The sequence below is a fragment of the Amblyomma maculatum genome, chromosome 10, assembly GCF_055883805.1.
Source record: "Amblyomma maculatum isolate TAMU_Amacu chromosome 10, ASM5588380v1, whole genome shotgun sequence".
In the NCBI taxonomy this organism is placed as follows: domain Eukaryota; kingdom Metazoa; phylum Arthropoda; class Arachnida; order Ixodida; family Ixodidae; genus Amblyomma; species Amblyomma maculatum.
The window spans coordinates 166936666-166963651 of NC_139353.1; the positions used below are offsets into that span (position 1 = coordinate 166936666).

The following is a 26986-nucleotide window of genomic DNA, read 5'->3' on the forward strand; positions in this document are numbered from 1 at the left end:
AGCAGTTGCTACCATGCTCATATTTTCCCCTATATCTTAATTATTCTTTTTGATTGGTTAACTATACCATCATGCTATTTATTGAATTTTTGACGCATTGAACGACAATACATCTCGTCTTGCAAAATGAAGCTGCATCTCCTGAGGTCTATCCAACTCGGGGAGGAGCTAACATCAAAAGTATAGTCAAAAGATAAACACGCTGTGATGTTATTGCTGCGCAGCAACTTGATGTGCTGCCTATGAGCTGTGGATGCGACGGCCGAAATGGAGGGATGCATCACCGACTAAATGCTGCTTCACATGCAAGCGAAAACGCTCGCGATTTCTGCCGCGGCGACACAAAACCTGTTTTGAGCTGTCACAGCTGCTCGAAAGACGTGAGTGACGCAGTTCCAACAAGTTGAAAATTTTTTTGCTCTGTCGCTGCTGCTCGTCGCAGAGTTCGCTCAATCGTTTGCATGTGAACCAAACTTTTTTTTTTCAAATTCTTGGGGGCAAAAGTGGAGGGTGGGTTGATTATGCGAGTGGGTTAATTGATTCCACGACAAATACGGTATCATTTTTCACAATTGCAAGTGGCATCTCAAGCCGATTTCTGTACACTGAATTATCGATATACAGTCGACGACCGATTTTTCGAACAGCTTGATTATTCCGACTTTTTCCCAGCTCCAGGACATACCTTATAAAGTCCATGTATTCTGCGGCTCAATATTTCGGAAACTCTAAGGAGGGCTATTCGATTTTTTGGGCATTCCAAGTGTCAGCCGGGCCAACTGATACACATTTTGAGCGGTGTTGCCGCCATCTTGTTTGTTTACTTTTTCCTTCGATAGCCTCGAAACCGGTGCTGGCCTTGCGTGCCACTAAACTGACACTGGATCAAGGCTATATTATTTGCCTAGCAGCTTCCGTTTCCGGGACAACATCGCTGCTAGCTGCCAGAGAGCTTTTTTTTTCTTTTAGCTTGATCACTTCGACTGCATCTTCCTCTGCGTGTTTGCCTGCATTTCACGTGCATTGCTGAGCATAGCGAGTAGGCCTAGCCATGGTCATGCTGTTGCAAGAACTACGTTCTGTTGCTACTGTGGCTCGCATTTAATTGAATCGGTTTCAGTTCTTCAAGAAGCTGTTTCCGGATTTCATAAGGAGTATTTTTTTTTTCTTTCTTTTTCTTTTTGCATGCAACGTGGCAGCAAGAAGGCACTGAACGGAGTCGGTGTTGTGATCCAGTGGTTGGTGGTGGTGGTGTGCCTCGACAGTAGGAAAACCTACTCTGTCGATTTGCTAGGAGCACTTAGTATGCTCCCCAATGCGTAGAAGTCGGTGGCACTCATAATGCTGTGCAATTGCTTCCGCCACGCGGGATTTGTGCTGAATGACGAGTCGGCTGTCTTGGACGAGGAGAGCGTCGTCGAGCAGCTGTCAGGCAGTGAGCAGCTCATTGACGACCTTTGCACTGCAGGTGTCGAAATTCCATCGACCATCTCGTTTTCAGAGTTCACAGATGTGGACTACGAGTTGGAACTGTGTGCTGGGCTCACAGATGAAGAAATTATTTGCCAAGTGCTTGCGGAGTCTTAGAGCAACGACGACGATGACTCACCTGCAGCAGCGCAGGCTGATGCAAGCGGTTGCAACCCTTTCGTTGGCTTGTGGCCACACTACGACTCTCGCCAAAATTCAGGCAGACCTGTTAGCACGGAAGTGCAGCGTGGTGCAGAAAAGCATTTATGACTTTTTCCGGCCTGAAAGTCAATAATAGGCAACAAATTGAGCTTTTTTGGTGCACATTTGTTTTTTCGAACTGCCCGATTTTTCGGATATTTTTGCAGTCCGTTGAGAGTCCGAAAAATTGGTCGTCGACTGTATCCAGTAATTTTCGAATATTCAAAAATTCTGAATATCATGTTAAACCTGGAAAGCGCATAAAAAACAACGGACAACAGCAAGAGACAGACACACGAGCGCTCTTGCTGTTGTCCGTTGTTTTTTATGCGCTTTCCAGGTTTAACATGTCTAACCAACTCGCCCAAACGCTGCCATTATTTCTGAATATCAGTTCTTTGGATATATGCGCACCACTAGGGAATACACAAGAAACATGATCCCTCGTCGGAAGGGCAGTACCTGGCAGTGTAGTCAAAAGCACATTGGAAAAACTGCACCAGAGCACGGTGCGCACGGCCAGCGAGAGTCGACATCAAGTCATCGCTATTATAGCAGAACAGCATGCAAGGCTCTCTATCAAGTCACGCTGAATGATGTGCTCACCCACTAGGCTATCAATTTTTTAATAAACATCATCCTTCGCTCTGATCCCAGTCACTTCAAAAATACCATTAGGCAGCTTTTCCGTGACCCTGTCCGTCCTACCACTGAGGTGTCACGATACTGGCAATAAACAGATAGAGTGACAGTCATTATTCCCCAAGACCATTTTTAAGGCTCATGTTGTCGTGGACAAAATGTGTCCCACTTTTGCCGTGACTCTGATTGGCCGAGGCGGGATGACGTCATAGAGGTCTCGACTAACCACAGTATGTGCAAATGCGTACGTGCCTTATATGGCCATATGTCAACTAATGAGACACTGCTAATTACTAATTAATTGCTAATGGAACTAATCAGGCAACTTATTGATAAACTAAGTGACTAATTTGCAGATTAAACAATTAATTACCTACGTAATGACTAATTAATTAACTAATACCTAATCAACTACTAATCAGTGTCAGTTATGTAGCAGAATGTGGCACTTAGGCTTTCACCTTTCACTACTTTAGTTGCTGAAGTCCCTCGTAATTTTTGTCCATGCTGGAGTGAGTGGCTTGGACTGACCTGCATGCAGAGACCCAGTCTCTCGGCGGCCCGCTTTCCAGCTGCTGTCCAGGGCGCGGGGCTGTCATCATCCCTCCGCAGCTGGTAACGCCACACGAGGAAGCCAGACTTGCCCTTCTCAGGCCAGTACTTGACCAGCTGCACAAACGCCACTGCAATTATGCCAAGCTGCTCCTAAAACAAGATGCAAACAAACTTTCTGGCATGCCAAAGCTATGCCCGAGTTACATACAAATTCTTATCAGTTCCAAGCACTTGGGGATTCTTCAACTCCAAGCCATTCCTTTCGGAAAACGACCTCAAAAATACAAGCCAGAAATTTTAATAATTTCCTGTATGTTTACTGACATCGAAAGTCCACTTACAACAGTAAAAAAAAATTCCTTTTCTAAAAGCAATTCTGAATTGGTAGAGCCATCCAATGGGTAGTCGGATAACTAATCCCTCAGTTTCACTTCTTCACCACGCAGTGAGATTAAACAACACCCCCCCAGCACTGGGTCAGGTGACACGTGTGCGTTGTTTACAACATGGTGATGGCATCGCTCGCTATTGCCTTTTGAAAATTGTGTGTTCTTTTCATGTTTCCTACATCTAAGACAAGTTATAGGAGCAGTTTACGCAGAAGACAACTTTGGTTTGTCAGGTTTTCACACAGACAGTGAAACAGTTATAAATTGACCTGGAAAGCCAACAGGCGGGCACCGATAAGTTTTGTCTTCTTATCTGCCCCATTTTGCGGCTGCCACTCGTTAATCTAAAGTCATCCTGTGTGCTCTAAAGTTTAGACTTATCTGCAGGGCGTCTCAACGCTTTTCAGGAGCCATCCCTTGTCAATAGCCAAGATGGCACAATTTTCACTAGGGGTTAATTTTTTTCAAGTAACTTGAAATCATTCTGTACATAACACGCTGATATTTACTGACATTATACACAGGTCTCTGCCGAAGAAAACGTATATTTTAGTGTCTTTGTGTGTGTCCCCTCTGTGAAAACATTATTTTATAACCTTTTCTCTTCAGTTGAAATTTTTTTTCATTGTCTCATTGGTAGACTGAGACTAGTACCATCAGAAAGATAATTTCCTCCACTAAAATTTAATGCTAAACACTTCAGTATCAAGCATGTTCCGGAAATTGCAAAAAGAAAGCACCGATTAGACCACCCAAAAACTACCACTTCTACCATGGGCAGGAAAGTGCTAAGGCTCACAAAGCTATGCCTTCCTTTTTCGCAAAGGGCAACATAAACTGCATAAATGAATAACCCAGATCTGATGTGGTAAGTACACCGCACATCAAATCTGTGGTAAGTGGTAAGTACACACAATGGTAAGTACACTGTGTGTACTTACCACATCAGATCTGCGGTAAGTGGTGAGTACATATAGTGGTAAGTACACACAGTGTACTTACCACTTGGGGCAGCCATAACTGCCTCAAGATTTGCTAGCATTGTGCAGAGTAAGCACTGCAGGAGACAAGAGGATGTCCAGCATTTCAGCTTCACTTAAGGGGGGACATGGCTCTTAAAGTTATTTTTCCAATTTTTGACCAAATTTGATAGAACGTTGAAGGTTGCGTACGAAGTGGAGCTCATTTTGAGTATCTTGCTTTCATCACAACGCCACGCTGATTCGTTCATTCCTTGACCTATGAAAAATGTTCTTTTTTTTGCTTAATGGTACAGGCTTGCTTCGTTTACATGCAATATATTGCTACAGTAAACTAGGCAGCGTCGTCGAAACCGCGAGCGGTTTCGTACCGGTGCGACCGCAGGCAAAGCCAGCGAGCTTGCAAACTAGCATTCTGAGCATCAGAAAAATTGCGCATATTGGGCTCCTGTAACAAGAGTTCAGATTTTTCATGCTTGCGCTTTACCACTGCCTGCACGGCATGGATTTCACGTATTTCGTCGTCAAAAAAGCAGAGCGGATAGATAATTTCATGCGGGAGTGAGATATCAGCAGAGGCAATATCTGAAAACCTGCATCATCACAAGTTAGCCAAGAGCATCTTAGATTTAAATTTTATATCCTATCATCTTCTTTTAATTTGTGTCACCCTCGCGCCCAACTGCAGAATTACAGGGCGCTTTATAACAAGCTCTAGAGCCCTTAGTCTGAATAGCAAGTGCAGCGACATGTTATGTTTTCGTAACCTTGCCAGATCGCAGCGGTGGCGTAGCGGTAGAACATCCGCCTCGCATGCAAGAGGACCGGGGTTCAAATCCCGGTGCCGCGCAATTCTCCACCGGATGAAAAAAAAAAAAAATCCGCGTGTCGATGGAATTGCATATACAGGTTTGGGGTGCGACCTGATGCCGATGAACACCTCCGGCAACGCACTCCCTCACCAGAACAGGAGTTGGCCACCCTGGTGCAGTAATTGGCCACAACCTCCTATGATAAGCTCCATAAAACCCCGGCCCTCAGTCACCAGCGGCTGCGGAACAACTGACCACGGCGGCGGTCAGACCTGTGACGCAGCAGGGGGTGCTAAGAAAGCCTGGCTCCGCTGGACAGGCCGCCATTGGAAACTGACCCTGGCAACGTTTAATGCTAGAACCCTAGCTAGTGAAGCTAGTTTAGCAGTGCTGTTAGAGGAACTAGAGGGCATGAAATGGGATGTCATAGGGCTTAGTGAGGTTAGGAGGCCGAATGAGGCATATACTGTACTGAAGGAAGGGCATGTACTGTGTTATCGAGGTTTACCAGAGAGGCGACAACTAGGAGTAGGTTTCCTTGTCAATAAGTATATAGCGGGTAATATAGATGAATTCTATAGTATTAATGAGAGGGCTGCAGGCATCGTAATTAGGCTTAATAAGCGGTATAAACTGAAGGTTGTACAGGCCTATGCACCTACATGTAGTTATGATGACCAGGCAGTTGAAAGCTTCTATGAAGATGTAGAATCGGCAATGCGAAAAGTAAAGACGCAGTATACTGTACTAATGGGCGACTTCAATGCCAAGGTAGGGACAAAACAGGCAGGAGGCAAGGCAGTAGGGGACTATGGCATTGGTTCTAGGAATAGCAGGGGGGAGTTACTAGTTGAGTTTGCAGAGCGCAATAACTTACGAATCATGAATACCTTCTTCAGCAAACGGAAGAACCGAAAATGGACATGGAAAAGTCCTAACGGAGAGACTAAAAATGAAATCGACTTCATAATGTGTTCAACCCCCGCCATTGTGCAGGATGTAGAGGTAATCGGGAAAGTTCGATGTAGTGACCACAGGATGGTGAGGTCCCGAATTAGCCTAAATCTGAAGAAGGAACGCAATAGATTAGTAAGAAAGAAACCCATCAACGAATTAGCGGTGAGGGGGAGGGCAGAAGAGTTCAGGATCTCGCTACAGAATAGGTATTCAGCTCTAACTGAGGATGGCGACATTACCCTAGAGGCAAGGAATAATAATTTCAGAGATATCATTACTGAGTGCGCGGTAGAAGTAGGCGGTAGGATAGTTAGGGAGGATACCGGTAAGCTGTCTAAGGAGACGAAAGATTTGATTAAGAAACGGCAGAGTATGAAAGCTTCCAATCCAACAGACCAGATCGAATTGGCCGAGATATCAAAGCTAATCAATAAGCGCAAGGTGGCCGATATAAGGAAGTATAACATGGAGAAAATTGAGCATGCTGTAAAGAACGGGGGAAGCCTTAAAGCGGTAAAGAAGAAATTGGGCATAGGCAAAAACCAGATTTATGCGATAAGGGACAAGGCGGGCAACGTCATCACTAATATGGAAAAGATAGTCAAAGTAGCCGAGGAGTTCTATACAGATCTCTACAGTAGCCAAAGTAGTCAGGACCGTAATCAGATTAGCGATAGGGAAAAACAGTCAGACGTTCCACCAGTGACGAAGGACGAGGTCAAGAAAGCACTAGAAACTATGAAAAGGGGGAAATCAGCTGGAGAGGATCGGATAACTACAGATTTGCTGAAGGACGGGGGGGATATCGTGCTAGAAAAACTGGCCACCCTGTATACGCAGTGCCTGGTGTCATCGACGGTACCGGAAGCATGGAAGAATGCAAACATTATCCTCATTCACAAGAAAGGGGACTCTAAGGACCTTAAAAATTACAGACCAATCAGCTTACTGTCTGTTACGTATAAGGTATTTACTAAGGTAATCGCTAATAGAATCAGGACAACCTTAGACTGCAATCAAGCAAAGGATCAAGCAGGGTTTCGGAAACGGTACTCTACTATCGATCATATCCATGCCATCAATCAGGTGATAGAAAAATGCTCGGAATATAATCAGCCCTTATACATAGCATTCATTGATTACGAAAAAGCATTTGACTCAGTTGAAACCTCGGCGGTGATGCAGGCATTGCGAAATCAGGGGGTAGACGAGCCGTACGTGAAAGTGCTGGAAGATATATATAGTGGCTGCACAGCAACCATAGTTCTGCATAAAGAAAGTAACAAAATTCCCATAAAGAAAGGTGTTAGGCAAGGAGACACAATCTCCCCAGTACTATTCACAGCTTGTTTAGAGGAAGTATTCAGAGACTTGGAATGGGAGCAGTTAGGGATAAGGGTAGATGGAGAATACCTCAGTAATCTGCGATTTGCTGATGACATTGCCTTGCTAAGCAACTCGGGAAATGAACTGCAAATAATGATTGATGACCTAGACAGGAAAAGTAGAAAGGTAGGCTTGAAAATCAATATGCAGAAGACTAAGGTAATGTTCAACAGCCTCGGGAAGGAACAGGAGTTTACATTAGGTAGCGAAATACTGGAAGTAGTAGGCGAATATAACTACTTAGGACAGGTAGTAACCGCAGATCCGGACCATGAAAAGGAAATAACAAGAAGAATAAGATTGGGATGGAGCGCATTTGGCAAGCACTCGCAGATTATGACTAGCAGCTTACCGGTATCGCTCAAGAGGAAAGTATACAACAGTTGCATCTTGCCTGTACTCACCTATGGGGCTGAAACGTGGAGGCTAACCAAGAGAGTTCTACTTAAGTTGAGGACAACCCAGAGGGCTATGGAACGAAAAATGGTAGGGGTAACATTAAGAGATAGAAAGCGTGCAGAGTGGGTCAGAGAAATAACGCAAGTTAACGACATTCTAGTGGAAATTAAGAAGAAGAAATGGACATGGGCAGGACATGTAGTGCGAAGAGAGGATAACCGATGGTCGCTGAGGGTAACAAACTGGATTCCAAGGGAAGGAAAGCGTAGCAGGGGGCGGCAGAAAGTTAGGTGGGCGGATGAGATTAAGAAGTTCGCAGGGGTCAAGTGGATGCAGCTAGCACGGAATCGGGTTAAGTGGAGAGATATGGGAGAGGCCTTCGCCCTGCAGTGGGTATAATCAGGCTGATGATGATGATGATGATGAACCTTGCCAGACAACAGGAACACTGGCTCTGGTCTTCAAAGTAATTGCAGGGTGTTTCAAAATGCATATTGGCAAATATCTGTTCAATAACCTGCCGCAGCGGCTCAGGCTACTGAGGAGGATCGAGTTATCGGGACCGAAGTCGACCGCGTCGCCCGCGTTTAGGTGGAGGCGAAACGCAAAATGCAACCATGTGCTCTGCGATGTCAATGCAGGCTAAAGATCGTCTGGCTAAGCGTTTCACAAATCTGATGCGCATTGTATCTTCCCGGCTAGCGGACGCGACCAAGTTTAAACAAGAAGCGTTCACGGAAGGTGCAATGACAAGCAGACAACACTGAAAAATAGTTATCACTCAGCCCTGCCACAAGTCAAATTTAATGCCTTTTCCATCGAATGACGCTCGTTCAAAATATTTGTTTGCTGCTACACGAGAAAATATAATGACAATCGATGAAAATGACATTAGGTATCAGATGAGTTTGAGGTACTCATCTGAATGCGATCAACGAGGAAATGTGTTATGTCGACACCAGAGACTCGGTGAGAAGATACACCCAAAATAAACTACAAAAGTGCCACCTGCATTAAATACTACTCTGCTCCTATAGTTTTGCAGCAGAAATATGCCAAATAGCATCGTAAAAAAAAAAAAAAAAAAAAGAAAACAAAAAAAAAAAAAAAAAAAAAACTGGCACCCATCACTGCCAGTCAACCCGTAGCCACCGCACTCCGAGCGGGCGGAACAGGTCACTAGCTGCCGCTGTCCGTCGGCGCAAACTGCGCTTAATTTGAGGAAGGAATCTAAAAACATTATCCTTACTGAGGAGCGCTGTTATGTAACTATAGATTTTGGAAGAAGTGATAACAGCAATAGAAGCAAATTTCAGCTTTTAGCAGCTGCCGCATGTGTGACACAGCTCCTCCGATTTCGTTCTCTAGCTCCGCTGCTAAGGCGTTGCCGAAGTTACACCTTCCGTTTACTGTAAGAAAATTTGCGAGACAACTGAACTGATCATAAGAGAGTTTTATGAATAGGAAATTTACTATTTCTAAAGCACTTCCAGCTACAGCTTTTATGCGAAATCGTTTAGGCCTAGCGACGATTAGGGCCTAGCACATGGCCAGAGCGCCGTCGTCAGCCGCCTTCGCGGGCAGCTTCGTTACAGTAAGCTCGCGGCATCCGATGTAGCAAGCGTTACAAATTTGCGGTATTCTTTCTTGATGAGGCTAAGCTCGAGCATTTTTCGACGGGCCTTAATACACAGAGCGAACGATTTGGCGAAAACGTACGGGCTGCAGTACGCTGCGCCGTAGGGCGATACTCGAAGGTTCTATAAAATTGCCGTCGGACAGTACACTAGATATTGCCTATTTTACGTGCTGCTCTTGACGCTTGCTTTAGTGCGGAAAGTGTATGTTGTTGAAACTCGTACGCGTTTCGCAATCATGCGCAGACGTGCGCACCTTCTGTACCCTTTCGTAAACAAATGCCACCGACACAGCCGCTAACTTTGTAATTGATTCACGGCTCCCGTCGTTCTCGTGAAGCATCACTGAAACTTATGTATACAAACATATGTCTGGCAAGATTTTATCTGTGTTCGAGAAACCAACTACGCAGTAATTCTTCCTGGACATTGCTAAATGTTGAAACCGGCGTTATATCTGTTGAACCAAGACCAACGAGAAAAACACGACGCGCGCACGAACAGCGCCCAACCGAGCCTGACTACGCTTTGCTGCTTTGGCGACAAGTGGCGTTGTCGGCGTTTTGCGCATCGCGTATAATCGCACACTGCCCAGTTTTTAACATCAAATTAAATTCTTGCATCCTAACCAGCATGACTTCCTTAAAGGTCGTTCCTGTGACACTCAGCTTGTTCTCTTTCTGCACGGTATACATGCATGCCCTGATCGCAACATTCCCACAGATTCCATATTCCTTGATTTCGAGAAAGCATTTGATAGAGGAAAGTGTACAACAGTTGCATCTTGCCTGTACTCACCTATGGGGCTGAAACGTGGAGGCTAACCAAGAGAGTTCTACTTAAGTTGAGGACAACCCAGAGGGCTATGGAACGAAAAATGGTAGGGGTAACATTAAGAGATAGAAAGCGTGCAGAGTGGGTCAGAGAAATAACTCAAGTTAATGACATTCTAATGGAAATTAAGAAGAAGAAATGGACATGGGCAGGACATGTAGTGCGAAGAGAGGATAACCGATGGTCGCTGAGGGTAACAAACTGGATTCCAAGGGAAGGAAAGCGTAGCAGGGGGAGGCAGAAAGTTAGGTGGGCGGATGAGATTAAGAAGTTCGCAGGGGTCAAGTGGATGCAGCTAGCACAGAACCGGGTTATGTGGAGAAATATGGGAGAGGCCTTCGCCCTGCAGTGGGTATAATCAGGCTGATGATGATGATGATGATGATGAGAGTCCCTCATAGACGCCTAATACTTAAACTGCCACGCCTGAACCTGCATTCATCAGTTCTGGATTGGATTCGTGCATTCCTAACCGATCGCTATCAATTCGTCCATGTTAATTCACACGCGTCATCTCTCTCTCCTGTCTTGTCTGCCGCTTCGTCGGGTACCGTTTTAGGTGATCTCTTTCTTATCTACATAAATGATTTATCCTTTAACATCAGCTCTAATGTACCACTATTTGTCGATGATTGCGTTATCTACCGCCAAATAAACACTCCGACTGACATCAGCGTCCTTCAAGATCTTGTCCACATCGAGAAATGGTGCGGAACTTGGCTTATGTCACTAAATAGCACTAAAACTTCCCTTCTCTGTTTCCATCGCTGGCGTAACCACGAGGATAATACAGTGAAATCTCATTTACTACGAACACCACATTAACAAAATTTTCAAATTAATGAATTTTTTTGAGAATCCCCGGCAGATTTGCCATGTTTTCAATGTAAAACTATTTCAGAATTACGAATTTCAAAATAGCGTATATTTCAGAATAACGAACGTCTTTCACTTCTTGTTCTATAATTTTGGAACATCAGTATTACGAATTTGGCTAAAATTAACAGCACCGCAGCTTGCAACTCTCGCGTGAAACGAAACAGAAACCGCCGTCTGTGTGTATGGTTCGTGGGCTGTAGCTATCATCATCAGGACATCTAGGACCAGTTCCTAGTGCCACCATGAAGCTATGGTTTATTACGCAGTAGCCAGCAGGCCTAGCTGCCTGCGTTTTTTTTCTTCCTGTGTTGTGTGCCGTACACGACTCGGTCGTTCGTGCGTTCGCGCGTGCGGGACGGTATTTTTTTTTTTTTTGCCGCTGATTGTCTTATTGCGAAGTTTGTGCGAGATTGGCGATGCCAAGAAGATATGAACGCCAAGAAGATGCCAAGAAGTGAAGTGCCAAGAAGATATGAACGCAGCTGCTTTCACTGCAAGAAATCGACGCAGGGAAAAAGCAATTCGGCCTCTACAGACAGCTAGCATTGCCCCATCGACTGCCGCGATCATTATGAAAGACCGAGACAAGATTTTCAAAGCTCAGGGAGCATTGAAGATGGGGTCATAAAAAACTCCAATGTTTTTTTTTTCTTTTTCTTTTTTTTTTTACACATGGACAAAGTCCGCACTTTCATCGCTCGGTGCAATCACGCACGCGATGAGGTGTTCCGGAAAGCGGAAGTTGTATGTGCCGTAGTTGTGTAATGTAGTGCGCAGTCGTGTTTGCTGCACGCAACAGAAGAAAATAATGGATTTCTTCAAATAAATCAGCTTTGGAGTTAGTGCAACCTTTTCACTTGAGGTTTTGCTTGTCTACACACGTGCCTAATGCCAAGGTACGTCATTTTCCTACCTAGGTTTGACCACTGGCTTATAATCGCAGATTTTTCATTACAACGATATTTCAAAATAACGAATGATTTTTCGCGGTCCCGCGGGATTCGTTATATCGAGATTTGACTGTAGTTACACAATTGCCTCTAATCCTATAATACAGTGGATCACCACTTGAACGAATGTCACTTAAACGAAGTACTTGGTTGTACTGACTTTATCAAATCCCCCCACCAAAGCTTCATTTAACCGTTATGCCCTTCATTTTAATGAAATTAGTTATTGCTCATTTCAGTTCTACGAATATTTTCCGCGATGTCATTCTGTCTCTCACACGTCATACTGAGCCCTTCAGCAAGCACAACTTGCACTTTTTGTGGCATATTTTTACAATGAGAACTACTTTTCATTACAGCGTGAAGAAAAGTGGCCGTCATTTAGCTTTAAACTGAATTGGCATGTAGCCAGCCGAATCCATAGCTGGCTTTGCATACTTACAGGGGTGGAAGCAGAATTAAGTATTTCGGAGTAGCTGTGGGAGTAGTAGTAAAGCCATTTTGTAGCAGCTTTGGAGCAATGAAACGAGAGTTTTGGAGCACATCTTTAAGGTCAAACACCTTTGATAATTGCAGTTTTCTTTTTCTGAAATACAAATTCTCCAATCTGATTCCTTTTTATGCAAGTTCAATGCCTTTCCAACCTCGCACTCATCTCCGACACGACAAATGGCCAAAGCTGTAAAGATATAAAACACAGGCCACTCTTATGGCGATTTCCACTGGTCGATCGGAGCTGGGCGCCCGAGCCGACCTAAAGCGCTACAGAGCGAATCAGCCTTGGTCGACCAGCGGAACGTGTAGAGCGCACGGCGGAAGTAAAGTTGAGCCGGTTTCGAAAGTTGTAGCCGCATCCCAGCGCCAAAATGTTTGCGATTGATAAATAGGCAGGAGTGCGGCCCTCAACAACTTGCTTTCTCATTTTTTTAACGCTGCAGACGTTTTTCGATAGACGCACTTCGACATATTCGCGCAAAAAACGATGACATCCAGCGTCCTCTGCCGATGTCGCTGAAACGGTCAAAAATAGCCAAAAGAATCCAGCAGCATCCGGAAGTGACCACGACAGCGACTAGGACTTCCGGCGAGATCAGACTTCGGTCGGCGGATCGAGCTGGAGCGTTCCGAGTTGCCCCAAACGACCAGCGGAATACGCGCAACCTATCTTGGTCGACCAGTGGAAATCGAAATCGTCGTCCCGGAGCAAGAAAACGTGCTCCGTAGCGACCAGTGGAAATCGCCATTAGAAAAAGCTTGGAAAAGGCTAGCAGCAAACGTAATGCTTACAGGTGCACTTCACAACTGAACAAGTAGTCTGACCTAAAGCGTTTACCTATTTTGACTTGGTAGATTCTAATGTCAAGTCTACCACTTCAACGCGCTCTCAAGCAGTACCACTAACTTGGAGATGACATTTCTGCTCCCTACTTTGTGCATATCTACTTTATTTTCCTTATTCAAAATACACCTCCAAAGCCCCCAGATAAGGGGTATTACATGATCCCTTTTGATCCTATGCCTTGGCTGATAAATTCCTCAGCACATGAATATTTCGCCTGCAAAAAAGGCGCCTAGACCACAATAATGCGCCTCAACAAGCATGGTGCAAGTGCCACTCCCTTGCTTTTTGCCTACCGCGGGACCGGAGACAACTGCAGCGCCTTGTTAATTTGTAAATATGGTGGAGGTCTACAGGGGTGAAAGCAGATTCGGACATTTTGGAGCAGCTTTGGGCTATAGTAGTTACTCGCATAATCCTCGCACTTCTTTTCGCAGAAAATTGATGCCAATTTGGGGGGGTGTGATAATTATGCGTGGAAATTTTCGAGCAAATGTTTTGGAGCATTAAAAGCAAATTTAAATAGATGGAAATCGGGATTCTTAGGTCAGCTATTGTAAATATAACCAAAGCATTACTTTCAAGCAGAACTTACCCTTGTTATAAAAGTACAGGGCCGCCAAAAGCACAAATTGCTAAAGCGCTTTATTTACCGCACACAGCCTCATCATCACTCCCCGCAATCTGTGGTATAATCCTCACAGCAGACCATTCAGTTCTACTCTTGATCAGAGACTTGACCCAAGTCCGTACCGGCACTGCAATCGCTGTCTCCAGTAGCGCACTACGCAGAACTAGTTGACGTCGAAGTGCCTGCTGGCAGCGCGGTTGCTATGCTGAAGCCCGTTCTCGAAAAATATCAGCTTAAAAGCAGCTGTATAACTTGCGTACCGCTCCACCGCGATGCAGCACCAAGAACACGGTAGACAGTGGAACAAAGCAAGTAACACGGACGGAACGGAGGAACAATGACGAGACGCGGAAACACCTAGCAAAATGGCAATGACTACGAGCATCATGGAAAAAAAAAAAAAAGACGAGCATAACCGATGATGACGATATACTCGAGCATGCTATCGCCGTCTGATGGCACGTGCACACAACGAGGCCAGCTAGGTTCAGTAGCGCTCCAAAGATGGCGCTTGTTACTACTAGCAGACGACTCTCGCAGTGGTACAGTTGAACCCCTTTATAAGAGACACGTACGGGAGAGCAGTTTTTGTCTCTTATATGAGAGGTCTCTTATAAGCAGGGTACCATGTTTTTATTTTCTGATCAGCCCTTATTTCAAAGTAGGTACTTTTAGTAGGGACAGGACACCTGTGATTTTTGACTGGGAGCTGTGTGAACGAGAGTGCCCACCTCACGCTCCCGGTATTGCTGCCTTGGGCAGACGCCCGCACGTGCGGTCGCACTCGTGCCCTTGGCGGTAAGTTTGAAGTGCTTTCCTATGTTGCATTCCCATTGCAGGGGCTTCTCGTCGGTATTTTATAGCTGACTGATCCACTCTGGCTTTGCTGAAGTTATAATAGTGACTGCGCACTTCTATCGTCCCCCTTTGCTTCCACAATGGGTGCAACTGCGATTAGCGACCGATGGCAGTGCATCGAAGGTTAAAATGTCTGCTACAAGCGAGATTGTTGACCAGAATGCAAGGATAACTTGTCCTTTATAACCAATTGTCTTCTATGTCCGATGTCTGTTACAAAAGAGATCAAATTAATGGGAGAGATAGGGCAACCAACCAAGTGGGTGAAGAGTGTCTCCTATACCCGATTGTCTCTTACATCCGTGCCTCTTATAACGGGGTTCAACTGTAATATCGGTGGTGTGATGATTATGCGAGCAAAAAAAAATTCTGATTTTTGACGCCCAATGTTGGGAGTGCGAGCATTATGCGAGTAAATAAGGTAGAGATGTGGCTTTGAGGAGTAGCCTTTTCATTCTACAGCTTTTTTACTTCAGTAAAACAAGCTTTTTTACTTCACTGCCTCCTGCCAATAGTTCAACATTCTTTGCTTGAGCATTTTTAATATTTTGGCGATAAATTTCATATGCTTTTCCAACAATCTTGAGAAGCTGCCTAGTCATTCACAGCTTTGGCGCACCAACCCATAACGCTTCAAATATGGTTTTGTCTGCTGTAGGCCTGCAAGCTTGTCACTTGACAAAGAGGCTCAACGGTGAAGCACCTGCTTGTTTTACCAGCAGAACCATTAGAATAACTGGCGCAATTTTTGCAGTCGGGACAAGTTTTCTTCCTAACAGCTCACAGTAGTTTGCGCTACTTGCTTCGCTTGCTGATCTCACGATTCAAAAGGCTGAGAGGAGGTGCTATGTCACATGCACAGTGCATTTTTTTCCCCGTAGTTACCGCCAATTGCCGGTGGCTCATACTAAATTTACTTGTGAACAAATATTTATTGTGCTCCATGCTTCCTTCCCTTGCAAAAATTTCATTTGTATTAAGCCCAGTGCAAGATGCGCTATGTTTCTGCCACTGGTGCAATGACATAGTTCCCGTGTTCTGCTAAAATTGATGGCAGAATATCAAGATTGCCAGTTTGGAGCAATATTGCATTTTGGAGCAGGATAGAGCAGTGAAAGTGGTTTGGAGCAGAATGGAGCAATTGGTAGCACTTCCACCCCTGAACTTATAATTGGCAACATCAGCTCTACTAGGCATTTAACACTTTCCGCGCCTATTCCGATTGTCAGCCCGCTAATGATGGTTTTACGATTCCAATTTTCCCGCTTTGGAAATGCTTCTGGACAAGTGGCGGCCGCCAGTTGGAAATAGAAGAACCCTTCTTTAGGTTTTCCCTTGACTTTAATCTTTTCATCTTGACGCGCACATCGAGACGCTTTCCGGTGATCGTTGCTCCTTGTGCGCACCATGGCGTCGACGTCGTGCGCTGACGCTCCTCGGAAACGGCGCGTTTCTGCAGATACTGACGCATCTGAAAGCTCGTTTTTGGATGCCGACAGAAGCAGTGACAATTCTGAAGATGACTTCAGCTCTTCAGATTTCAGCAGCGACAACGAAACTGCATCAAATCAACCCGGAACGTCAACGGCCATGCCCTGGTAAGTGTCGGATTGTCCTCCGAAAAGTTCCTTTTGCTGCGCGCTAATAGAAAGCGGTCAGAATGATCTTAAAGTCATAACTGTTACCTGCAGGGTCTCAATGTCATTCAGGCAGGACTACTTGCTGCTGACAGTGCAGAGAGTTGTGTTTTCGGCAAGAAAAAAGCCAGGGGTCCACCTCGGCGCTATTCAAGAGCCGTTTGCGCGCTGGCACAATCGTCACTAGGTTTAACATTTTCTTTTGTAACTTCATTACTATTGCATCTAGATAGTTAAAATTTACTATGTTGTTAGACCGGTCGCTGACCTACAAAACGTATATTTCAGATTTTTTTATGCTTTTTTGTGAAGAAATTCTAATGTTTTGTGCGTTTTTTATTTTTCACTACACTATTTTTGCGATTGTTTTCGTTTTGTGGCAATTCTTCAATAAAGACCTTCATTTCACTTACTTTCATTGTAAAGAGAATTTCTTCTTCTACAGTTTGATAATAAACACTTCTATACCACACACGTTTTTGGCTAAGAAAAAAAATGTTTAATGACACTACCCAAAAACCACTACTTTTCCCGCGGACAGGAAAGTGTTAACTCCAAGTACGTATACATGTTGGTTGACCGCATGCATGTTGGTTGACCATAATCTGCTGAAGCAGTGATCTGCTTGGAGAAAATGAAGGCCTTTGCTGCCCAGCAGACCGTCGTGCCGGAGAAGGTTCATGGGAGCTGGCACACAGTGATTTAGTTCAAGAACACTGCAGGCCTAAGTTCAAAAGGGCTGCAAGAGGTTGCTGCATTCTTTGCTTGCCAATGAGCGCAGTGACAAATGGGTTCAGATATGACTTGGACACCCGATGTTTGTTGAAGCTAATGGAAATACACAGGTTTGGGGTGCGACCTCAGGGTTCGTACAGGTGGCAAAGAAAAAAATTCAAGGATATTCAAGGAATTTCAAGCCCCCATAGGAGGATTTTCAAGGCCCCCTTCGAGGGCTTAATTTTTTTTTTCCATGTCAAAGATCTTCAAACAGTGCTCTCAAAACGTCTGAAATATTTATTCCACAAAGAAAAAAAGCATCACTACGCAGATTTGCTTCTATTGCACAGAAAAAAAAATAAATATAGCTTCATAAAATATCACAGTGAAAGTTTGGTCATATCCCGCAGAAAAGTAAAGGTACCTTTTCAACGCGCTCCCTTGCGCTACCTTCATTGCGCCAATATGCTTGCCGCTTTTCATGTGACTTTTTAAAGCGGATTCACCCATGGCAGCCACATCCACAGTTTTACCGCAAAGCTTGCACTTAGCCCGATGCGGACTCGTATCAGGCACAATCCACTGCTTGTATTCGTCATGGTGGAGCCACGTAGCCTGAAACTTGCTCTTTCCGGGCATTGTGTCACATATGAAAATATCACGTGCGCTGACAGGCAGAAGCCACGCTCATTTTAAAAATGCAAGCACTGGGGCAACGCCAGCGTACACACGGCCGCACGGCTCGGTAAACCTATCAAAAACGTTGGGCTCGGTGAGTGATGGCGATGCGATAGCGATGGTATAGTGCCTAGAATATTCTGGCTAGTGTGACGAGCGCCCGCGCTTCCCTATGGGCGAGGATGGCGCTATTTGCAATGAAAGCCAATCGTTAGCGGCAGAGGGCGCTGCTTGTCAAGAGGGTGCCACCTGAGCAGACGAAGCAGTTTTCTCTCTTCAGAATACGGCAATCTGTTGGTGTTGTGCGTGCGTGTTAAACCTGCTTCTGCGCCTCTTTTGCTTTCACGAAGGTGCAGTAGTTTATTTACGGAGTAGGTGTTTGCTCATGCGAGTCGTTCCGCACTTCTACCTGCTCGGCGACGATTGCATCGTTTTTTTTTTTTGTGCGCGCGTTCTGTGCTCGCCTGTATCCCTTCTTTTTTTACTGTGTCGCCAGTGGTGAAGCGCGGTTCCCGATTGTTGTTTCCCCAGTGCTTCTAACTAAACTGCAGAGAAAAATGCCAAAGAGAAAGCGGTGGTGCACAGAGAAGACTTTCTTTTTTGGCAAACGGGGCTACCGCTAGAACAAGGAGCGTACGTATTACTGCTCTATCTGATGCTACGTAAGTACGCATTCTGTACAATGGGAACGAAGCATCGATAGAAATGACTGAAGGTAAACGGCAACTGCTTTTGTTGGCGAGAAACATTTTTAGAGCATGCACTTATATTCACGAGGATGCAAACCTGGGCGAGTCGGTAACGGTGCTCCATGGCAGTGTGTAGCGCAAAGAGTGTACACAGGCGCTACAGACAGCACCTGTGTTGTGTACCTTTTCTGTGTCCCTCGATTGTCATTTTGCGCTACACATATGTCATATGGATGCAGTTATATATTAGGCGCATGTTTCACCGTAAGCGCGGCATTACCAACGAGCTTCATCGCGATTAACCGGCCGCGTCTCGTGCATATTGCGTATCTGAGAAAAAAAAAAAAAAAAAGAAACTTCGTCAGCTTCTTCATTCAAAAGATGGTGACTTCGGCAAAACCTTGTGCAATCGCAGGCCGCGATGTACCTTAATTAGCCGCTGTAAGTAAAGGTTCCTCGTTTGTGTTCTGCTGTTTTTTTTTTCTTTTTATTCAAATACCTCACGGGCTCCGATTGGAGTAATATGTGAGGGGGGTTACATAACTGGGGTGCGAAACAGAAGCATGTAGAAGATGGTTATTTTAACATCGTTATTTTCAAACCGTTAACATTATACCCTCCACACCTTTTTGTGCCCAAGACGGCACCGAAAAGGAAGGAAAGAAACATATGCGAGCAGCAACCACCTCGTAAACGCCATAAGCGGGACGCAGGGACTGGACCCGGCGATTCGGGCTCGGAAATCAACGAGGGCTCCTGTTTTCTCGAAGCTGGCTTTCAAGACTGCAACGACTCCTCCGGCTCCAGTGAAGCGGGCATTGTGGGTGAACAGAGTGGCAGCCAGGCTACACTGCAGACACCTAACCACCACGGAGGCCGTCATTCGTTTGAGGACATTCTCATTCCGGTTACATGGATGCGGATACCTTCCGTGGATAACAGCCTAGCTTATGCTTAAGACCCAATAACTTTGAAAAGGTGAAGGTTGACCTTGCATTCCAACTTTTTAGAGATGAGGTTATTAAAGGACTTTTTTTGCAATGGCGGCATGTGGAGACTATATACACTCGGGTGCAACCAACAGAAGACTTCGTCACGCTAATCAATCGCCTGATACGAGTAATGACCTCCAGGATAACCAAGCGTGCACTTAAGCCGGGTAGCCCAGACATGCGTTTCTTGGAAGACTTTTTAGGATATCTGGAAAAGTGGGAAGAACATGCCAGCATTGCCTTCCACTCGCATTGTCACCTTTGATTAAACATGCTGCCTTCGTTCTATTAAACCGAATCTGTGTTTCGTGACTTGTATTCTTTGAGTTTGAATTCCTCCAAACGCGAAAGCTCTCATGTGCGTTTACCGGGTTAGCGTGTGGCTCACGTACCGATTGAGCTTTCAAGTTTGAGCAATCTGCACAAAGCAATTCGATATTAACATTAGCATGTTAAAACGTTATATCAATCCTAAGCTCCTGAAAGAGCTCTAAAACAAAGTATTAAACGTGAGCCAAAGCAACGCGCAGCTCCCTTTCCAACTCTCAGCAGCGCGGCGCAATGTGCGCGAGAAACCGGCTCGCACCCTCTCGCACCACAGCGCCGTTATGCGGCCGCCGGCGGCTTTCATTGCTCTCCGAGCCATCCCAGCCGGCGCGCTCGACACACTAGCCAGTATATTCTAGGCACTATAGCGATGGGACGACGCAGCCGCGCGCCCACTGCAGTGTTGCCAGCCGCCTAACGAGAATGCGCTAAATAGGCTAAAAATCGATACGTTTCCTTCCCCGCAGTTCATTTAGAACTCAGTCAAGAATAAAAGTTTAGCAACAAAAACGTTTTCATGACGAAAAACACCAGTTCAAATTTAGTATTCAAGGAATTCAAGAATCTTCAAGGACCAGTCATAAATTCAAGGTTTTTAAGGGCCTTGAAAACAGACTTCAGTAATTCAATGGTATTCAAGGTTTTCAAGCACCTGTGCGCACCCTGGACCTGATGCCGGTGAACACCTCCGGCAACGCACTCCCTCACCAGAACAGGAGTTGGCCACCCTGGTGCAGTAATTGGCCACAACCTATGATAAGCTCCATTAAACCCCGGCCCTCAGTCACCAGCGGCTGCGGAACAACTGACCACGGCGGCGGTCAGACCTGTGACGCAGCAGGGGGTGCTAAGAAAGCCTGGCTCCGCTGGACAGGCCGCCATTGGAAACTGACCCTGGCAACGTTTAATGCTAGAACCCTAGCTAGTGAAGCTAGTTTAGCAGTGCTGTTATGGGCATGAAATGGGATGTCATAGGGCTTAGTGAGGTTAGGAGGCCGAATGAGGCATATACTGTACTGAAGGATGGGCATGTACTGTGTTATCGAGGTTTACAGGAGAGGCGACAACTAGGAGTAGGTTACCTTGTCAATAAGTATATGGCGGGTAATATAGATGAATTCTATAGTATTAATGAGAGGGTTGCAGGCATCGTAATTAGGCTTAATAAGCGGTATAAACTGAAGGTTGTACAGGCCTATGCACCTACATGTAGTTATGATGACCAGGCAGTTGAAAGCTTCTATGAAGATGTAGAATCGGCAATGCGAAAAGTAAAAACGCACTATACTGTACTAATGGGCGACTTCAATGCCAAGGTAGGGAAAAAACAGGCAGGAGACAAGGCAGTAGGTGACTATGGCATTGGTTCTAGGAATAGCAGGGGGGAGTTACTAGTTGAGTTTGCAGAGCGCAATAACTTACGAATCATGAATACCTTCTTCAGCAAACGGAAGAACCGGAAATGGACATGGAAAAGTCCTAACGGAGAGACTAAAAATGAAATCGACTTCATAATGTGTTCAACCCCCGCCATTGTGCAGGATGTAGAGGTAATAGGGAAAGTGCGATGCAGTGACCACAGGATGGTGAGGTCCCGAATTAGCCTAAATCTGAAGAAGGAACGCAATAGATTAGTAAGAAAGAAACCCATCAACGAATTAGCGGTGAGGGGGAGGGCAGAAGAGTTCAGGATCTCGCTACAGAATAGGTATTCAGCTCTAACTGAGGATGGCGACATTACCCTAGAGGCAAGGAACAATAATTTCAGAAATATCATTACTGAGTGCGCGGTAGAAGTAGGCGGTAGGATAGTTAGAGAGGATACCGGTAAGCTGTCTAAGGAGACGAAAGATTTGATTAAGAAACGCCAGAGTATGAAAGCTTCCAATCCAACAGACCAGATCGAATTGGCCGAGATATCAAAGCTAATCAATAAGCGCAAGGTGGCCGATATAAGGAAGTATAACATGGACAAAATTGAGCATGCTGTAAAAAACGGGGGAAGCCTTAAAGCGGTAAAGAAGAAATTGGGCACAGGCAAAAACCAGATGTATGCGATAAGGGACAAGGCGGGCAACGTCATTACTAATATGGACAAGATAGTCAAAGTAGCCGAGGAGTTCTATGCAGATCTCTAAAGTAGCCAAAGTAGTCAGGACCGTAATGAGATTGGCGGTAGGGAAAAACAGTCAGACGTTCCACCAGTGACGAAGGACGAGGTCAAGAAAGCACTAGAAACTATGAAAAGGGGGAAATCAGCTGGAGAGGATCAGATAACTACAGATTTGCTGAAGGACGGGGGGGATATCGTGCTAGAAAAACTGGCCACCCTGTATACGCAGTGCCTGGTGTCATCGACGGTACCGGAACCATGGAAGAACGCAAACATTATCCTCATTCACAAGAAAGGGGACTCTAAGGACCTTAAAAATTATACCAATCAGCTTACTGTCTGTTACGTATAAGGTATTTACTAAGGTAATCACTAATAGAATCAGGACAACCTTAGACTGCAATCAAGCAAAGGATCAAGCAGGGTTTCGGAAACGGTACTCTACTATCGATCATATACATACCATCAATATAACCAGCCCTTATACATAGCATTCATTGATTACGAAAAAGCATTTGACTCAGTTGAAACCTCGGCGGTGATGCAGGCATTGCGAAATCAGGGGGTAGGCGAGCCGTACGTGAAAGTGCTGGAAGATATATATAGTGGCTGCACAGCAACCATAGTTCTGCATAAAGAAAGTAACAAAATTCCCATAAAGAAAGGTGTTAGGCAAGGAGACACAATCTCCCCAGTACTATTCACAGCTTGTTTAGAGGAAGTATTCAGAGACTTGGAATGGGAGCAGTTAGGGATAAGGGTAGATGGAGAATACCTCAGTAATCTGCGATTTGCTGATGACATTGCCTTGCTAAGTAACTCGGGGGATGAACTGCAAATAATGATTGATGACCTAGACAGAAAAAGTAGAAAGGTAGGCTTGAAAATCAATATGCAGAAGACTAAGGTAATGTTCAACAGCCTCGGGAAGGAACAGCAGTTTACATTAGGTAGCGAAATACTGGAAGTAGTAGGTGAATATGTCTACTTAGGACAGGTAGTAACCGCAGATCCGGACCATGAAAAGGAAATAACAAGAAGAATAAGATTGGGATGGAGCGCATTTGGCAAGCACTCGCAGATTATGACTAACAGCTTACCGGTATCGCTCAAGAGGAAAGTATACAACAGTTGCATCTTGCCTGTACTCACCTATGGGGCTGAAACGTGGAGGCTAACCAAGAGAGTTCTACTTAAGTTGAGGACAACCCAGAGGGCTGTGGAACGAAAAATGGTAGGGGTAACATTAAGAGATAGAAAGCATGCAGAGTGGGTCAGAGAAATAACTCAAGTTACCGACATTCTAGTGGAAATTAAGAAGAAGAAATGGACATGGGCAGGACATGTAGTGCGAAGAGAGGATAACCGATGGTCGCTGAGGGTAACAAACTGGATTCCAAGGGAAGGAAAGCGTAGCAGGGGGCGGCAGAAAGTTAGGTGGCCGGATGAGATTAAGAAGTTCGCAGGGGTCAAGTGGATGCAGCTAGCACAGAACCGCGTTAAGTGGAGAAATATGGGAGAGGCCTTCGCCCTGCAGTGGGTATAATCAGGCTGATGATGATGATGATGAATGGAATCAACCTTGCATGCACCTATTTCAATTCAGCGAACTTTCATTTAACAAACTTTCCTGGGGTCCCTTGAAAGTTTGTTCAAGTGAAGTTTCACTGTATCAATTGACACCTTGGTATCCACTTAAGTAAAGATTTAACCTGGTCTCATCACATACATTATGTTACTAATTCAGCGAATCAAGCTGTAGGGTATTTACGACGTAACCGTTCATTAGCTTCTCGTTCCATAAAACTGTTTGCTTACCCAACTTTCATCAGTCCAAAACTTGAGTTTGCATGTGCTGTGTATGATCCCTTCTATGCTAAACTTATCACCACGATCGAATCTGTCCATAACCGCGGCAGCAAAATTCATTTGTTCCGACTACTCTAATTACACTAGCGTTTCTGCACTAAAATCTAAGCTTCATCTTCCCACACTAGCCTGTAATCGCAAAATTGCCCGTCTTTCCCTGTATCGCAGATTTTAGCTTCAAACACGATGTTATCCCCATTACACGCGCTCATCGAATATCACGTAACTCCCATCCTAATGCAGTCTCAGTCTCGCAATCTCACACTGCAATCTCGCACTGTAACATATCAAGTCTTTTTTCCTCAAAACAGCCAAGGACTGGAATGACTTTCCATGCAAGTGGCAACCATAGTCAATACACTTCATTTCAAATATGCCATCGAAGACCATCTGTATCCGCATTAATACTGTTTTGTTAACCCACTCCTCATGTAATGTCCTTCGTCGACCTTTGAGGAATAATAAGTAAATAAATAAATAAGCATCAAATTTCAGGAGTCCACTGGACAATTCAGGAGACCTGGCAGGTATGTCACCATGAAGTAAAATGAAAAGGCTAGTAATGCGCAAAGCAATATCCGAAACAGCGTGGCTCGCTGTTGCACGTGCCCGATAGCAGCGGTGGGATTGCATAAATTAAAAAACTATGCTGCTGGAGTGACTTCATATCGCCATCATACCTGCCAGGATGCACATGCCTGAGGTGTACAGGCATCACTATTCTATGCAATTCATATTCATGAAGGCCTTGTGAACAACCGGTAGCTTCGTGGGTCGTACTTGACGCTCCGGGTCTGAATTATGCGGTGCGAGCCTCCCCAAGTTCAAATTGACGGCATCTGATGCCACAGACTCAAGTGGGTATCAACAGAGACCAGGCTGCCAGCTTAAATTACGCATTTCTTAAAGGGACAGAACACTGGAATTAGGTCTCAAATATTTTCGGCACAATGAGAAGATTGATGTCTAAAATGTTCGATTCCATAATGGTTTCGATAGAAACACTGTAGAAAATTTTTACAGAAAATTTTTCGATCAGTGGATGCGCCCATTTTTGTGTAGTCCGATGCTGGAAACCGTGAGCAGGAACTGCGATGACGACTGGTGGTCGACAAAAAAGACGTACCGAAAACAAATATAAATTTCACTCGCCAGGCAGCAATTCGACATTTTTTTGCTTAGAGTAACGTCCTTTTCAGTTTCACACTCAAGGCTGTTACGGCACAATAACATACACCTCGTTGCTGAAAGTTTTACTGGGCGCTATCATTGCTTCATTCACGGATGATGATGATGATGATGATGATATAACGGTCGTGCCCTTTGCAACGGGTGGACGTCGGGCTAACCGAGTCCGACCAAAATGAAAAATTAAAGTACAACACCAAAAAAAAAAAAAGTATGTGCTGTGCTAGCGGTGCTCCTGGCACCATCAGTCAACGCCACGCACCACGGCCCACCACTCAGCCAGGCGGCGCTTGCAGGTTTAACCTGTCCAAACCCGAGAGCTTCTGACAGCGTAGCGCCCTCTAGGGGCGGTGTCTCGAGTCCGCGACAATGGAGGACGAGGTGCTCCACTGTTTCTCCCGCCACCCCACACACCCGACACTGCGTGCACAACACTGCTGTCTCGAAGCGGCTGCGGTACTGCAGCGTACGGAGAGCCCCAGCCCGGGCCTCGAACAGGAGGCTGCTAGCACCGCTGTTCTCATATAGCGGCACAGGCGCGATGTCTGTCTTGTGCAGGTGGTAGAAGAAGAGAGTAGACTTCTTCTCCATATTTGCAGCCCACACCTCCCGCTCAATGTGCTGCACACGATCACGCACTTCAGCCGTCCACTTCGTCACGGTGTCGGCCACAATTCGATCCCGAAAAATGCCGCAGTCCTTTTCTATCGCGTAGAGGCGACGTGTCCATGCCGTGCGGACGCATGTTGCTGCCAGGTATTCAAACACACGGCGGGCCCACCGGTCTCGGGGCAGGAACCGCAGGCGGCCAAGGTAGACCAACTTGCTCTTGGCCTCCCGGGCTTTGAAGGTCGACCACCCCAGGTCGCCTTGAATGGCCTCGTTCGCCACCCGGCCATGGCATCCGAGCGCGGTGCGGCCCACATCTCGCTGTCGCCGCTCCAACCAGTCCCGTGTCGCCGCCGAGAGGCACACCACCGCGTTGGCGAATGTAAGGCCCGGCACATGCACCAGCTTCCACAGATCTCGGACCATGATGTAGCGGTTGTATCCCCAGAGGCAGCGGCGGCGAAGTATGGACTGCGCCTTAAGAGCGGCCTGTCGTAGGTGCGCCTCGTGGAGGTCGTACAAGCCCGCTCCTGCGCTTAGCCATACTCCAAGGTATTTAAATGCCCTGCACACCGGGATACTCTCTCCGCCCAGTGTGAGATCCGCAGCTTCCGCATCTCCTCCCGCCAGCCAAACGACGGCAGACTTCAGGCTGCTGAACCTCAGGCCGAGGTGCTTGATTTCGGCGGAGCAGACGTCCAACAGAGCTTGCATGTCCGCCTGCGATTCCGCCGTTAGCACCAGGTCATCTGCGAATGCCAGGCCCGGCAACCGGTGGTCCTCGTCACAGCCGCTGGTCGAGTACGGCAAGCGGAAGCCAATGTGTGCCTGCAGCAGGGCCCGCTCAATGCTCGTGGCATACAAAATGTATAGGAGTGGGGAGAGGGGACATCCTTGGCGTAGGCCCTTTGCTACGGTGATGGGAGCCGATACTGCGTCGCCGAAGTGCACGACGATTTCATTTTTGTCGTAGAGGCGACGAATGGAATTCCAAGCACTGTAGCGCCATGTAGTGGCAAAACCTGAAACCATGCCTTTCACGATGCAAAAGGAGGGGTGGTTTTTATTTAAGGACGCAGTAGAGAGAGCGTAAAATATAATGAACTATGACAAGCACTCCTAGAAGAAAAAAGAACAGTGTGCATTCGCGAAAATCAGCGATATTTTTCCGACATGTAGTCACGTGGGGTACTACACCGAAAGTTATAGTGCTTCTCCACTAGATAGCGCCTCAGTTATTTTTATGTG

General features: G+C 45.8%; 1 protein-coding gene across 5 annotated transcripts in view; it reads right to left on the reverse strand.

The window, feature by feature from the left end:
* The window catches only part of LOC146177871 (E3 ubiquitin-protein ligase UHRF1-like), a 209499-nt gene that overhangs the window by 54123 nt on the left and 128390 nt on the right, over positions 1 to 26986 (reverse strand). For all 5 annotated transcript variants that reach the window (XM_084580625.1, XM_084580626.1, XM_084580623.1 and 2 more), the window contains one exon: positions 2845 to 2982. In XM_084580625.1, coding sequence (XP_084436751.1) covers positions 2845 to 2982 — 138 coding nt within the window. The remainder of the gene's footprint in view (positions 1 to 2844; positions 2983 to 26986) is intronic.